The sequence below is a fragment of the Erinaceus europaeus genome, chromosome 6, assembly GCF_950295315.1.
Source record: "Erinaceus europaeus chromosome 6, mEriEur2.1, whole genome shotgun sequence".
Taxonomy (NCBI): domain Eukaryota; kingdom Metazoa; phylum Chordata; class Mammalia; order Eulipotyphla; family Erinaceidae; genus Erinaceus; species Erinaceus europaeus.
Genome location: NC_080167.1, coordinates 15,154,030 through 15,170,467, shown reverse-complemented (window position 1 = coordinate 15,170,467; position 16,438 = coordinate 15,154,030). Strand labels below are relative to the sequence as shown.

Genomic DNA, 16,438 nt, shown 5'->3' with positions numbered 1-16,438 from the left:
CTGCTGAGAAAGAGGGGGATGGAGGGGGAGGACTGTAGTTCGGAACACCAGGGTGGTCCAAACCTGGCAACACCATCTCCAAAGCAAACTGTCCCTTAGGAATGGACCGAGCCTTCATACAGTGTTTTACAAATTCTTGACCACTACAGCCCAGTACTCCACGTTTCTATAAATAGACACATACACATGTATAACAGAAACAAAAGTTCTGCCAAACAATACTGGTCTTTAAAGCACAGTAACGCAGTCTAGTCTTGCCACATACAGTGCTTCTACTTCATTCCATTCTTGCTTTGTTAAAAAATGCCGATTGGTCAGGAGGAGAGAGCATAATGGTTATACAAAAGAGTGTTATGCCTGAGACTTTGGAAGCCCCAGTTCAATCTTCTACACTATCATAAGCCAGAGATGAGCTGTGCTCTGGTCTCAGGTCTCTCTCTCTCTCTTTAAAATAAAAATAAAATAAAATAAAATACAACAAAACAATAAATATGCCTGGGAAACAACATAATGGTTATCCAAAAGACTCTCAGGTCTGAGCTCTGAGGTTCCAGGTTCAATCCCCAGCACCACGAGAATAGTGCTCTGGTCTCTCCCTCTCACGCACATAAAACATATAAATAATAAAATAAAATCACACAAGGCAGGAGTAGATAGCATAATGGTTATGCAAAGAGACTCTCATGCCTGAGCTCCTTAGTTCCAGGTTCACTCCTCTGTACCACTGTAAGTCAGAGCTGAGCAGTGCTTGGTGTGTACACCTGCACATGTACACGGGTGGGGGGAACAGACCTAGAATTTCTATTTCTTTGGCTAATTCTGACTTCTCCCAGTTTTACCTTCCAAGTTGCCCTGTTCCCGTTCCATCACCTCTCAAGTGAGGACAATGTCTATTCATTCTTTCATGGAAAAAAATTATTAGGAACATGTTCCATGTCAGCAGGATCGTGGGGTTCTGCTAGAGAAAGCAGGAAGTAAGACAGTCAGTGCCCTGGGAGATGCCAGGCACTAAATACTGAGGCTGGCACAGATTTGCTGGCTGTGACCCCTGTCTCATCATCAATGTTCTCCTCCATTCCCTCACTTAGTAAGTAGCTCTTTTTTTAAAATTATATATTCCCTTTTGTTGCCCTTGTTTGTTTGGTTTCTTTCCTCCAGGGTTACTGCTGGTGCTAAGTGCCTGCACCATGAATTCACTGCTCCTGGAGGCTTTTTTTAAAAAAAATATTTATTTATTTATTCCCTTTTGTTGCCCTTGTTGTTTTATTGTTGTTATTGATGTCATCGTTGTTGGCTAAGACAGAGAGAAATGGAGAGAGGAGTGGAAGACAGAGAGGGGGAGAGAAAGACAGATACCCAGAGACCTGCCTCACCACCTGTGAAGTGACTCCCCTGCAGGTGGGGAGCCGGGGGCTTGAACCAGGATCTTTACACTGGTCCTTGCGCTTGGCGCAACGTGTACTTAACCCACTGCTTTACCGCCGGATTCCCTGAAGGCTTTTTTTTTTCCCCTTTTGTTGCCCTTGGTTTTTTTACTGTTGTTGTTACTATTATTGTTTTTACTGATGCCGTCATTGTTGGATAGGACAGAGAGAAATGGAGAGAGGAGGGGAAAACATAGAGGGGGAGAGAAAGATAAGACACCTGCAGACCTGCTTCACCGCCTGTGAAGCGACCCCCTGCAGATGGGGAGCCAGAGGTTAGAACTGGGATCCTTACGCTTTGTGCCAACTGCACTTAACCTGTTGCGCTACCGCCCAAGCCCCAGTAAGTAGTTCTATGGCTTGTTTCCTGCACTCCACTCTAGTTCTCTCTGCTTCTCCAGGAAGGCAGTAACGGAAGGAGCAAAGGGATAACCTCACCTTCTACTACTGCAGCCCTGAGTCTCCGTAAGTGTTCAGGTGACCAACCCTAGGTGATCCATCAGAACTCTGGAGAACAAAATCTCTAACTTCTTTTTTTTTTTTTAATATTTATTTTATTTATTTATTCCCTTTTGTTGCCCTTGTTGTTTTATTGTTGTAGTTATTATTGTTGTTGTCGTTGTTGGATAGGACAGAGAGAAATGGAGAGAGGAGAGGAAGACAGAGAGGAGGAGAGAAAGATAGACACCTGCAGACCTGCTTCACCGCCTGTGAAGCGACTCCCTTGCAGGTGGGGAGCCGGGGTTCGAACCGGGATCCTTATGCCGGTCCTTGTGCTTTGCGCCACCTGCGCTTAACCCGCTGCGCTACAGCCCGACTCCCTAAAATTTCTAACTTCTAAATGATTCATTTACAGTATTTAGCTCAGCTTATCAGTATTTCAAATTTGTAATTCCACTCCTCCTGAATTGACTTTTTTTCTTCTTTTTGTTTCAGATAGAGAGACTGTGGGCGGGGGGGTGTTGGGTGGTAGCACAGTGGGTTAAGGACAGGGACCAGCATAAGGATCCTGATTCGAACCCCTGGCTCTCCACCTGCAGGGGGATAAGCAGGTCTGCAGGTGTCTATCTTTCTCTCTCCCTCTCTGTCTTCTCATCCTCTCTGTACTATCCAACAACAGTAATTAACAATAACAACAAAGGCAACAAAATGGAAAAGATGGCCTCCAGGAGCAGTGGATTCATGGTGCAGGCACTGAGCCCCAGTGATAACCCTGGAGGCAAAAAATTAAAAAGAGAGAGAGAGACAGAGGGAGAGACACAGGGGACAGGTAGTGGCACACCTGCTTGAGCCACATGCTGCAATGCTCTATGTCCTGGGTTTGAGCCCCTGGTCCCCACCTGCAGGGGGAAAGCTTTGCAAGTGGTAAAACAGGGCTGCAGGTGTCTGTCTCTTTCCCTCTCTGTCTCCCCCATCCTTTCAACTTCTGGCTGTCTCTATCCAATAAGTAAATAAAGATAATTTTAAAAGAATTAAAAAAAAGAGAGGGAGAGACACCACAACAGTGCTCCATCATACATGGTGCCAGGGCTCAACCTGTCCTTATGCAGGTGAAGTGCACACCCTACTAGTTGAGCTATCTCCCAGCCATACAATTTTACAAAAGCCAATGACTTCCTGGGTAAGACTAACACTCCCAACAAGAGCTGGTAGCATGCAGCCCAGGAGATGGTGCAGTGTGCAGAGCACAGGCCTGTAATCCCTATATCACAAGAGCCAGATGATGCTCTGGTCTATGATGAAGTAAATAAACTAAAACAAATCTTAAAAACATCAAGTGAGGGTGCTGAGAAGATAGCATAGTAGTTACGCAGAAGATTTTCACGTCTGAGGACCTGAGGTCCCAGATTCAATCTCAAATCCCAGAGTCAATCCCCAGCACCACCATAAGCAGTATTCTTTCTTTCTTTCTTCTTCTTCTTTTTTTTTTTTTTTACATTTATTTATTCCTTTTTGTTGCCTTTGTTGTTTTATTGTTGTTGGATAGGACAGAGAGAAATGGAGAGAGAAGGGGGAAGGCAGAGAGGGGAAGAGAAAGACAGACATCTGCAGACCTGCTTCACTGCTTGTGAAGCGACTCCCCCTGCAGGTAGGGAGCTGGGGGCTCGAACCGGGATCCTTATGCCTCACACTACGTGCGCTTAATCCACTGAGCTACCACCCAACTCCCGATAAATAATTTTTTAAAAAACAGAGGAAAAGATTTAACAAAGTAAAGGACTCTGGGGAAGAAGAGGAAGGGGGAATGGAAAGGGTACTGGGATCCTGGTGCATGATGGTGGAAATGGACCTAAGATGGGGGGAGAGTTGTTCTGCAGACACTTATCACAGGGAGATGAGAAACTATACCAATGTGTCAATACCTGTATTGTAAACCACCAAGCCCCCAATAATAGGATTAAATAAATAAGTAAAATTAAATTTTCCAAGAGGTCAGGGGTAGATCGCATAATGTTTATGCAAAAAGACTCTTAATGCCTGAGGCTCCAAAGCCCCAGGTTCGATCCTCCATACCACCAAAAGCCAGAGTTGATTAGTGTTCTAGTAAAATAATAATATTGAGCCAGGCGGTAGCACAATGGGTTAAGCGCAGGTGGCACAAGGCACAAGGACTGGCGGAAGGATCCCAGTTTGAGCCCCTGGCTCTCCCCACCTGCAGGAGAGTCGCTTCACAGGCGGTGAAGCAGGTCTGCAGGTGTCTGTCTTTCTCTCCCCCTCTCTGTCTTCCCCTCCTCTCTCCATTTCTCTGTCCTATCTAACAACAACGACATCAATAACAGCAATAATAATGATAAAAAAACAAGGACAACAAAAGGGAAAACAAATAAATATTTAAAATTATAATAATAAATAAAGTAAAATAAAACAAAAATTTTAAAGGGGGAGGGAGAGAGAGGGAGAGGTGTTTGTGGCAGGGGGAGATGACTCAGTGGGTAGAACACATACTTTACAGAACTGATCCCTGACACTATATAGTAGAGTGGCACTCTAGTCTCTCCCCACCCCCTCTACTTAATCAGATAAATAGATTTGGGGGAGATTTTAAAAGGGGGGGGGGCTATAGCAGTTTGAGAAGTTGCACAGTGGGTAAAGACTGAACCCTCAATTATGAGGTCCCAAGTTCAATGCCAGCAGTACATGTGCTATTGTGACACTATGGTTCTCGTTCTATCTCTCTCTCCCCATCTATCTCTCTCAATAACAAATAAATAATCTAGGGACCGGGTGGTGGTGCACCTGATTAAGTGCACACATTACAGTGCACAAGGACCTGGGTTCAAGCTCCAGTTGCCACTTGCAGGGAGGCCTTTCGAGTGGTGAAGCAGGTCTGCAGGTATCTGTCTCCCTCCCTCCCTATCTTTCTCTTCCCTCTAAATTTCTCTCAGTCCTAAGAGATAAAAATAAAGTTAAAGAATAAATAATCAAGGGAGTCGGGCGGTAGCACAGTGGGTTAAGCGCAGGTGGCACTAAGCACAAGGACCAGTCTAAGGATCTTGGTTTGAGCCCCCGGCTCCCCACCTGCAGGGGAGTTGCTTGCTTGTGAAGCAGGACTGCAGGTGTCTATCTTTCTCTCCCCCTGTCTGTGTTCCCCTCCTCTCTCCATTTCTCTCTGTCCTATCCAACAACAATGACATCAATAACAACAATAACAACTACAACAATAAAATAACAAGGGCAACAAAAGGGAATAAATATTAAAAAAAGAATAATCAAAATAAATAAAAGGTTATCAAGTCATATTTCCATCAGAGTGTCCTTTCAAGCAGAGTCCCCCTGGTCCTAACAGTTTGTGACAGATTAAGAGCCTTCCAGAAGTCCCATCTGAGATAAAATGACTACTTTTTGTTTCAACTCAGCCTTCGTTTCTCCAAGGACACCGACCCCCCTCTAAGATTACCATAGTGTCGCCTTGGGAAACCTGACTTAACCTCAGAGGTTCTCTGGTTCTCCATCACATGGCCCCAGCCTAGCAAGCAGCAGAGCTCAACAGGGCTCCCAGCTGAAAATTCCAGAAATGTCACAGGGCTCTGTGAGGTTCTACAAAAAGGCTCCTTACTAGCCAGGGAGCACCCTCTCTATGGGGCATTTAGCAAAAGTCCACTGATATACCGTCAGCCAATGGAAGGGTGGCAAAAGTGAGGGGCTTGAGTGGAAAAGACTCCAAGTGAAAACAAACAAAGGCTTGAATTCTACTAACAGGGTGCTCTTAACGTCTATGAACTCCAAGGGGCCAAGCAGTGGGACACCTGGGTGAGCACACACAGTCCAGTGCACAGGACATAGGCTTAAGCCCCTGTTCATCACCTGAGAGAGGAAAGATTCAGGAGTGGTGAAGCAGGGCTGCAGGTGACTCTCTGCTCCTCTCTCTCTCTCCCCCCCCCCTTTTTAAATTCTTCGTCTATCAAAAAAAAAAAACAACAATAAAAGGGGAGTTGGGTGTTAGAGCAGTGGGTTAAGCACACGAGGCACAAAGGGCAAGGACCAGCATAAGGATCCCAGTACCAGCATAAGGATCCCAGTTCGAGTCCCCGGCTCCTCACCTGCAGAGGGGTCGCTTCACAGGCGGTGAAGCAGGTCTGCAGGTGTCTATCTTTCTCTCCCCCTCTCTGTCTTCCCCTCCTCTCTCCATTTCTCGCTGTCCCATCTAACAATGATGACATCAATAACAACAATAACTACAACAATAAAAAATAACGAGGGCAACAAAAGGGAAAATAAATAAAATTAATTTAAAAAAACAATAAAAATAAAAAGTAAAAAATGAACTTCAGGGGGCTGGGCAGTAGCACAGCTGGCTAAGCGCACATAGCACAAAGCGCAGGGACCTGCCTAAGGATCCCGGTTTGAGCCCCGGCTCCCCACCTGCAGGGGGCCACTTCAATTCATCCTGCAAACTCATCTGCTCCAAAACCTTCAATGGCTCCCTAGTACCAACACAAAAACTTGAATTTTGTCAAAGTCAAAGCCCTCCACCATCTTGTCTGATTAGAGTCATCCTTCTCAACTACACCCTACACACCCTCAGACCCAGTCACACAATCCCCCCCCTTTTTTTTTTGCCTCCAGGGTTATCACTGGGGCTTGGTGCCTGCACTATGAATCCACTGTTCCTGGAGGCCATTTTCCCCATTTTGCTGTCCTTGTTGTAGTCATTATTGTTACTGTTATAACTGTTGTTGGATAGGACAGAGAGAAATCAAGAGAGCAGGGGAAGACAGAGAGGAGAGAAAGATAGACACCTGCAGACCTGCTTCACCGCTTGTGAAGTGACCCCCCTGCAGGTCGGGAGCTGGGGGCTCGAACCAGGATCCTTAGGCCAGCCCTTGGGTTTTGCGCCATATGTGCTTTCCACTGTGCTACCACCCATCCCCCCACAATCCCTTTGCCATTCTCCAAGACCCTTTTAGTTTCTTACCTTTCAACTTTTTTTCCTTAGTAATTTGTCTGAGCAGAGGACTCTTCCCAAGCTCTAACTCCACTACCCGCCACATTCTTCTTAACCAGTTAGCTCTTCGAAAGTGGTCTCAACAGGCAGTTCATAGATACCTGGGCCTAGTGTTTTCTCTCTTTCTTTTTTAAGTATTTATTTATTTCCTTTTGTTGCCCTTGTTGTTTTATTGTTGTAATTATTATTGTTGTTACTGATGTCATCATTGTTGGATAGGACAGAGAGAAATGGAGAGAGGAGGGGAAGAGAGAGAGGGGGACAGAAAGACAGACACCTGCAGATCTGCTTCATGGCCGGTGAACCTGCAGGTGGGGAGCTGGGGGCTCGAACCAGGATCCTTACACCAGTCCTTGTGTTTTGTGCCACTTGCGCTTAACCCGCTGCGCTACCGCCTGACTCCCCTCTTTCTTTTTTTTAATTAATGTTTTTTGCCTCCAGGGTTATCGCTGTGGCTCGGTGGCCCCCCCCCCCCAGGTGTTTTCTAAAAACATACTCAATAAGGGTCCAGGAGGTAGTGTACTGGGTTAAGTGCACATAGTACTAAGCGCAAGGACCGTGCAAAGATCCCAGTTAGAGACCCTAGCTCTAACTGGGAGGGGGTCGCTTCACAAGCAGTGAAGCAGGTTTGCAGGTGTCTTCCTCTCCCCTCCTCTACCTTCCCCTTCTCTCTCAATTTTTCTCTGTCCTATCCAACAACAATAGCAGCAACAGCAACAATGGAAAAACAAAAATGACTCCAGGGACAGTGGATTTGTGGTGCAGGCACTGAGCCACATCGATAACCCTGGAGGCAGAAAAAAAAAGCAACTTATTAAAGGAGTCTTCGTGCCAATTCATGAGGTTGGTATTATGGTCAGCTCCCTTTTACAGATGAAGCTCTGAGCCTCTAAGGGCTTACCCAGGGCCTTACGCTTGTAAACAGTAGAAATGGGATTTGAACCCAAATTGTTTGGCTCCAGAATCTCTGTTCTTTTTTCACACAGAGGATGAGAGACAAAGAGATACCACCAGCATGCTCCACTACTTGTGAAGTTTCCTCTTTGCATAATGTTCCCACATAGTGGCCAGGGGGTTCATGCTCTAAATTGCTGAGGGGTCTCCAAAGACCAACTTACTTTCTTTTTCTTTTTTTTTTGTCCCTGACCAACGTTTTTGCTTTCTTTTTCCTAGAGAGGGAGGAATAAGAGAGATGCTACAGTACCGAACCCCTGTGCCTGGTGCTTCCATGTGTTAGCTGGGGGCTCAAACCTAGTTCTTCATTCACTGTGTTCGGTAATGTATGTGTTCTACCAGCTACCTCCTAGCCCCATTCTTAAACACACATACAATTTATTCTCAAAGAGAGAGAGAGAGAGAAATGAGAGAACCAGGGTTTCACGTTGATACACAGGAAGCCAAGGGAACTAAGCAAGGACCCCATGCTTTCAAGTATAGCACCTGATTCACTGTGCCACCTCCTGGGTCCCTTGGACCCCATTATATAAATACACATATACATATATATTAAAGATTTTATTTATTTATTAATGACAAAGACAGGAGGAAAGAACCAGGCATCACTCTCTGGTACATATGCTGCCAAGGATTGAACTCAGTACCTCCTGCTTGAGAGTCCAATGCTTTATCCACTGCACCATCTCCCAGATATAAATATATACACACACACACACACACATATATATACGTGCTTATATTAATGGAAGAGATACAGAGAAACACCAGAGCACTGCTCAGCTCTGGCTTATGGTGGTGCTGTGGATTGAACCTGGGATCTCAGAGCCTCAGACAAGAAAGTCTTTTGCATAACGAATATGCTGTCTTCCCCAGCTTGATCCCTATTCTTTACTCTTTTGAGAGGAAGAGAGTGGCTAGGGAAATAGTTCAACTATTAGGACAGCAGGCTTATATGTTTCATGTTCTTGGTTTCATCCTAGGAACCACATATACCAGAGCAGTGATCTGGCTTCTCTCTCTCATGTGTGAACAAAACTTTAAAAAAGAGAGAAATGGGAGTCAGGCAATAGCGCAGTGGGTTAAGCGCAGATGACGCAATAACCAGTGTTAAGGATCCCGGTTCGAGCCCCTAGCTCCCCACCTGCAGGGGAGTCACTTCAGAGGCGGTGAAGCAGGTCTGCAGGTGTCTATCTTTCTCTCCCCCTCTCTGTCTTCCACTCCTCTCTCCATTTCTCTCTGTCCTATCTAACAATGATGACATCAATAATAACAACAATAACAAGAACAACAAAAAAAAGGGCAACAAAAAGGGAAAATAAATAAATTTTAAAAAACTTAAAAAAAAGAAGTGAAAAAAAAAAAAAAAAACCACACACACACAAAAAAAAACAACAACAAGGCCCAGGAGGTGGTGCAGTGGATAAGGAATTGGACTTTTAAGCATAAGGTCCAAAGTTCAACCCCCAGCAGCACATGTACCAGAGTGATGTCTGGTTCTTTCTATTATTTTTTTTATTTATTCTTGCCTCCAGGGTTATTACTGGGGCTCAGTGCATTGGATCGACCTTCTCGTGGTGCATCCTGTGAGTACCCATTCATTGGGGAAACTGACGATCCTTCGTAGCTGACTGAATCCACATGGATCCCAGTCACTTTCAAAGCCAGCAACAAGCAGCTCCTGACAGCTTTCAACCTGACCCTGTTGACTGTCTACGGAAGAAGGGCAAACGCTAGAAGAAGAAGTGCCTGCACTATGAATCCACTGCTCCTGGAGGATATTTTTTCCCATTTTATTAGATAGTACAGAGAAATTGAGAGGGGAGGGGAGATAGAGAATGAGACAGAATGACACACGCCTGCAGACATGCTTCACTGCTCTTAAAGCTTTCCCCCTGAAGGTGGGGAGCAGGGGCTCAAACCAGGATCCTTACTTGGGTTCTTGTGCTTTGTACTATGTGCACTTAACCAGATGTGCAACCGCCCAGCCCCTGGTTCTTTTCTTCCATCTATCTTCTTCATGAATAAATATATTCTTGGAGAGAGAAGGAACCCAACACACCCATCCAAAAAGATCTGTGTACACATATGTTCTTGGCAGCACAATTTGTAATAGCCAAAACCTGGAAGCAACCCAGGTGTCCAACAGCAGATGAGTGGCTGAGCAACTTGTGGTCTGTATACACAATGGAATACTACTCAGTTATAAAAAATGATGACTTCACCATTTTCAGCCGATCTTGGATGGACCTTGAAAAATTCATGTTAAGTGAAATAAGTCAGAAACAGAAGGATGAATATGGGATGATCTCACTCAGGCAGAAGTTGAAAAACAAGATCAGAAAAGAAAACACAAGTAGAACCTGAAGTGGAATTGGCGTACTGCACCAAAGTAAAAGACTCTGAGGTGAGTGCGTGAGGAGAATACAGATCCAAGAAGGATGACAGAGGACCTAGTGGGGGTTGTATTGTTATATGGAAAACTGGGAAATGTTATGCATGTACAAACTATTGTATTTACTGTTAAATGTAAAACATTAATCCCCCAATAAAGGAATTAAAAAAAAATTCTTAGAGAGAGAGAGATCGACCATAGTACCTCTTCACCATCCCATATGGTCCTGGGGCTCAAACCCAAGAATCTCATGCACAGGAAGGTATATACTCTAGTGGATAAGCTATCTCCTGGCCACTAGACTCTCTGTTCCTACTTGGCTCTACCGTTATCTGAGGCCACTATCATGCTGAGGTTTGTCTCCCATGGCTGGAAAGGGGAGGTGACACTACTTCAGTTCCAGGGCTCTGCCACTCACCAGCCAGGTAACCTCAGGCTTGCCATTCACCTGAGTGAACATCTACCCTCACCAGGCTGAACGAGGTGGCACAAAAGTATGACAGTATGCCCAGTCTATTGTCAAGAGCCAATAAACCACAGCAACAAGGGCCACCGTAATTAGTTCTGAGTAGTAATGGCAATGTCCTGTGTAATCTTTATGCCCCCCCGAACTCCAAATAGGTCACAGAGACTCAATCGTGTCTTGTGATTTGAGCCCTGTTCTCCAACTCATTTTTGTGGAAATTCCAATCAACTTCTGAACCCTCTCTGGGACCTGGGGACAAAAGGGTGATGGTGGGCAGAGAATTTGAGGAGGCAGATAATCCAAAAATAATTGATCCCAGGTCGTGGAAAGCCTTTTGTTTACGGCAGTAGTCTGGCCTTCCCAATTATCTTCTGCTTAGGCTAACGTTACAGCCTGCCTTCCTCACAAACCAGGACACGTGTATGTACCCAGGTCCTGCCAAAAGGCACAGAGTCAGGCCAGGACATGCTGCCTTGGAGAAGTAAACTGAGGCACAGATCTGAATCTGAGCTCCTGAGGGCACCCTGCTGATCCTATGTGCTAACTCCAGGGGCCCTGTCTTGGCAACTTTTGTTGGAGGCTGACCCTAAAATTAAATTTACCCAAGGCCTAGGCCTATTGGCTTGTTTATTTATTTTTCCCCCTTTTTGCCTCCAGGTTTATTACTGGAGCTTGGTGCTGGCACTTCAAATCCACTGGTTCTGGCAGCCACTTTTTTTCCTTTTTTCCATTCTATTCAATAGGACAGAGAAAAAATGAGATGGGAAGGGGAGAGAGAGATAGAGAAAAAAAAAAACAGATACAGGGCCGGGTGGTGGCTCACCTGGTTGAGCACACACATTACAGTGTGTAAGGACCCAAGTTTGAGCCCCTGTAGGGGGAAAGCTTTTTTTTTCCTCCGGCAGGAGGAAAACTTTGTAAGTGGTAAAGCAGTGCTGCAGGTGTCTCTCTGTCTCTCTCCCTGTCTACCACACCCTACCCCCTTAATTTCTAGCTGTCTTTATTGAAGAAAAAGAAAGACACTTGTAAACCTGCTTCACCACTTGTGTAGCGTCCCTGCTGCAGGTGGGGTCTGAGTCCTATCGCACAGTACTATGTGCATTTAACTGGGAGCACCACCACCCAGTTGCCTTTTTTTTTTTTCTAAGATAAAGACGGAGGCAGAGTGAAAGAGAGTGAAAAGACTACAGCACTGGAGCTTCCTTCAGTGTGGTGGGGGCTGGGCTTATGTCTGAGTCATGCACATAGCAAACAGCACACTGTCCAAGTAAACTATTTCACCAGGCCTGGCAGTTCAGAGCGTGGAATGTTGAGTGTTGTCTGTAGACTACAGAGGGTCCAGTTAGGGTGGACATCAGTAGATCCTGAAAATCCTCCAGGCCCAATGTGGCCTGGTAATGAACCCTCACGAATGCTTGAAAAGGAGGGGATGCACATCCATATAGACAAACAACCCCCCAAACAAACAAAAAAACTGAGGTCTGAGGTCCCAAGTGCCAGGCCCTTCCAGCACAAGGGGGTGTCTCTCAATCCCCTCCAGGCTCCTGCAAGACCCTTCCTCGGTTTACCTGGGTAGTAGATGAGTCTGGTATCTGAGCCAGCTCTCCTACCCCAGAGATCAAATGCCAAGGTCTACTCCTGACTTCCCAGGTCTCTAAGAAGGAAGCCCTCTGGGGGCAGGAAACTGGCTGTGCTGACTCACAGACCATAGAAAGCTGTCCAGGAAACCCACTTCGTTTCCATGGCACTGGGCAGTGTGGCACCCCTTTCTCTCATGAGGTTTCTCACACATCTGGCTATCTGCAACAAGGGACTGTCCTGCAGCCCCCTCCCAGTGCCAGACCCACCTCTCCAGAGATTTCCAGACTTACTTCAGAAACAGTTTGCCCTGTGGTGGCTGGTTCCTTAGAAGGGAGGCTGTCCTGAGATCAGTCTTTCCCATCTGCCAGAACTTTGGCAATTTCATCAAGGACAACAGGAAGCCTTCTCCAGCCCAGCCAGGCAAAATAAAGGGCCTGAAGAGGCACCTGGGTGAGCCAAGGTCCACTGTTGCCTCTTCAGTCCCCTGCACTGTGCTTAAATGAGGAAGACAGAGGTGACACTTGATTAAAGGCCCAGCTTCTCTGGGAGGGAGAAAAGATTCAGATGATGATAAAGTGTCACCCATCCTATCCTCACATCTAGAGTAAGAAGGGACATGAAAGTGTCAGCCTAACTAAAAGAGACAAAATGGTAGAATCACTCCCTTTCTAGAAACTGTAAAATGCTGCTTTGCTTAAAAGAAACATCTCACATCTCGGGGGAGTCAGGCGGTAGTGCAGTGGTTAAGCGCAGGTGACGCAAAGCACAAGGACGGACGCAAGGATCCCGGTTCAAGTCCCCAGCTCCCCCACCTGTAGGGGAGTCACTTCACAAGTGGTGAAGCAGGTCTGCAGGTGTCTGTCTTTCTCTCCTCCTCTCTGTCTTTCCCTCCTCTCTCCATTTCTCTCTGTGCTCCCTTTCTAGAAACTGTAAAATGCTGCTTTGCTTAAAAGCAACATCTCGGAGGAGTCAGGCGGTAGCACAGTAAGTTAAGCGCACGTGGCAGAAAGTGCAAGGACCGGTGGAAGGATCCCAGTTCGAGCCCCTGCCTCCCCACCTTCAGGTGGGTTGCTTCACAGGCGGTGAAGCAGGTCTGCAGGTGTCTTTCTTTCCCCTTCTCTGTCTTTCCTCCTGTCTTGATTTCTCTCTGTCCTATCCAACAACAACAGAGCAATGACAACAACAACAATAATAATGACAACAAGGGTAACAACAAGGGCAACAAAATGGGAAAAACAGCCTCCAGGAGCAGTGGATTTGTGTCCCAGCAATAACCCTGGAGGCAAAAACAAAGTCTGCTTCAGTTCTCATGTAGAGACGTGCACACACCTCAAGTGGCACAAGTGTCTGAGTCTGGCAAGTCAGCACACCTGGCTCAAATCGCCCTCCAAGGGCTGGGGTACTATGGTTGCACACCACTTTCATATCCAAGACCTCAAGTTCAATCCTAAACACCCCCATATGCCAGAGCTGAGCAGTGTTTTCATCTCTTTGTCTCACATTTAAATAAATCCTAAAACCAAACCAAAAATCATGGTTGAGGAGACAGCATAATGGTTGTACAAAAAAATTTTTGTACCTGAGGCTCTGAGGTTCCAGGTTTAATCCCCAGCACCACCATAAAGCAAAGGTGAGTAGTGCTTTGGTGAAACAAATACCAAACCAAATTAAATAAATAAATACCAAACCAAATACCTCAAATCCCCATCTAGCACTTAGCTGTGCCTTTCAGAGAGTTGTTGACTAAAATCACTTTAGAGACTGTGTGAAGACTTAGCATGGGCATTAGAAATTAGCACTGAGAGAAATCCCTCCTATCAGTCATACTACCAGAAGGCCACTCCTCTCTCAGGGGAATCCTTATTTTAATTCTTAAAATCAGAAAACCCGGGTCCAGGGGCAGCGCAGTGGGTTGGGTGCACATGACATGATGCGCAAGGACCACCTTAAGGATCCCAGTTAGAGCCCCACAGCATCCACCTGCAGGGGGGTGGCCTCATGAGCAATGAAGCAGGTCTGCAGGTGACTATCTTTCTCTCCCTCTCTCTGTCTTGCCCTCCTCTCTCTATTTCTCTCTGTTCTATCCAGCAACAATGACAGCAATGACAACAATAATAATGACCACAACAACAATAAACAGCAAGGGCAGGGGGCCGGGAGGTAGCTCAGCACGTTAAGCACACATGGCATGAAGCACAAGGATCGTGTAAAGATCCCGGTTCCAGCCCCCGGCTCCCCACGTGCAGAGGGGTCGCTTCACAGTGGTGAAACAGGTCTGCAGGTGTCTTTTTCTCTCCGTCTGCCTTCCCCTCCTCTCTCGATCTCTCTGTCCTATCCAACAACAATGGCAGCAATAACAACAATAATAACAACAATAAACAAGGGCAACAAAGGAGAAAAAAAATAGCCTTTAGGAGCAGTGGATTCGTAGTGCAGGCATCGCACAGAGCTCCAGCAATAACCCGGGAAGAAAAAAAAATCAGAAAACCCAGCAATTAAAAAAATTCATAGAAGTTTAAAACCACAGAATTCAGGAACTCAGGTCCAGGGAGGGATGTGTCCCAGGTCACAAGCAGTGGGGGGCAGAGCAGGGTCCCAACACCCTCAACCACGGAGCCTTCCCACTGAGGCCCAGGGTGCCCTACTCCACTCAGCTCAACAAGTTCACGCATCAGTCCACAACACCAGTCACATGGACCCCAGACACTCCCTTCCCAAGAAAAGGCGAGGATGCAGCCACTCCTTCCTGCTGAGGCCAAGGTCGCACTGGGCCAAGAGCCAGAGAATGGGGTCCAGTCCCATTCAAGCAGGCTGAGGTCACCCAAAGTAATATAAGGAACCATTATGCCAGGCCTGGGCCCAGATTCCGAGATTCCAGGCCTGAGGGCATCCTCGGGGCCACTTGTCAAGCCCAGCAGCCGCCTCGCTCACCCCACCCCACACAGGCTGGTTTCACTGCAGCGGGGCCGGGGAAAGGAAACTCTCCCACTCCACCCCCCAACCAAGAGCCCATTCAACAGCAGTGTGTCCCACCCTCCTCCCCCACAGCCAGTGACTCAGTGGCAAGTTTCTGGAGAAAAAACTGAGGATGGGGAGTGGTTGTCAAACCCCCAGGTGCGAGAGCTGGGGGTCGGGAAATCCCCTCGGCGGAATGTGGAGACACGAGGCAGCTCTCGGGGGCCGCCTTCCTCTCCCCGCCTCCTGACACCTGTTCCCCAAGGAGATCGGACCTTCCTAACAAAATTGAGCAGGGCTGGGTTTTTTTCCCCCCACGTTTGCATTTCGGGGAGCCCGCTGCGCTTTTCCCTCCTCGTTGCATCAAGTTGGCCCACTTGAGCCCCCCGGTCGTGGACTCGCAACCCCTGGACACCCAACCTGCCCTCCCCTCCGGGTGTCTCCTATCATCCAGCACCGCTGGGCCCCTCCCGCGTTCGGGGCAGCCTTGTCCCAGCGCTTCCCCCTGCCCGCCCGGCCCGCCCGGATTGCTCCCCAGTGGGCCCCGTCGGGAATGCGGGCCGGAGCGGCCAAAGCCAAGAGAGGGGGCAGGGCAGGGCGGCCCGGGCTCACCATGGCGAAGCCGGAGAGCAGAGCCGAGGTTCGGCTGGAGGCTTTGAGCTTGGCGCGGCTCAAGTACAGCTTGCGCCAGGACAGCGCCTGCATCGAGTGCTCGTTGAGGCTCATCACCTCTGAGTAACTCTGGCCGATCCAGTCCGGGTAGGTGACCGACGGCGGCGGCGGCGGCGGCGACCCCGGGGGCTCCCCGTCCGCGCTGCGGCGGCTCCGGCGGCTGCCGCTGGTGGTGCTGCCGCCGCTGAGGGGAAGCTCCGGGCTGTTGCTGCTCGGGGGCGGGGCGGGCTCCGGATGCATGGAGCACGCTGCAAAGGCGCAGGCGGGCCCGGGCGCCTGCGAGGCAGCGGCCCCTCACGCCCTGCCGCGCCTCTGCCTCCGCCTGACCAGTCGGACACAGTCGGACCAGACTCAGCCGGCTGCCCGGGACGAGGAGGAAGTCGAGCAAGAGGTTGCAACCTCAGCTCGCGGAGCCTCCGCAACTCTTGCAAAAGCCGAGGCGGTTAGCTACTCGAGCCTGCGCGCGAGCCAGCGTCCCCAAACCCAGGGCTCAGGCCCCTGGCGAGCGCAGCGATTGGACACCGCCCCCATCGTATTTGCATACG

General features: G+C 48.0%; 1 protein-coding gene across 1 annotated transcript in view; it reads right to left on the bottom strand.

The window, feature by feature from the left end:
- ORAI1 (ORAI calcium release-activated calcium modulator 1) overlaps positions 1 to 16,360 on the bottom strand; it is a 28,513-nt gene extending 12,153 nt beyond the window's left edge. The window contains exon 1 of the mRNA XM_007539817.3: positions 15,834 to 16,360. Coding sequence (XP_007539879.1) covers positions 15,834 to 16,133 — 300 coding nt within the window. The 5' untranslated portion in view covers positions 16,134 to 16,360. The remainder of the gene's footprint in view (positions 1 to 15,833) is intronic.
- Positions 16,361 to 16,438: the final 78 nt, after the last annotated feature.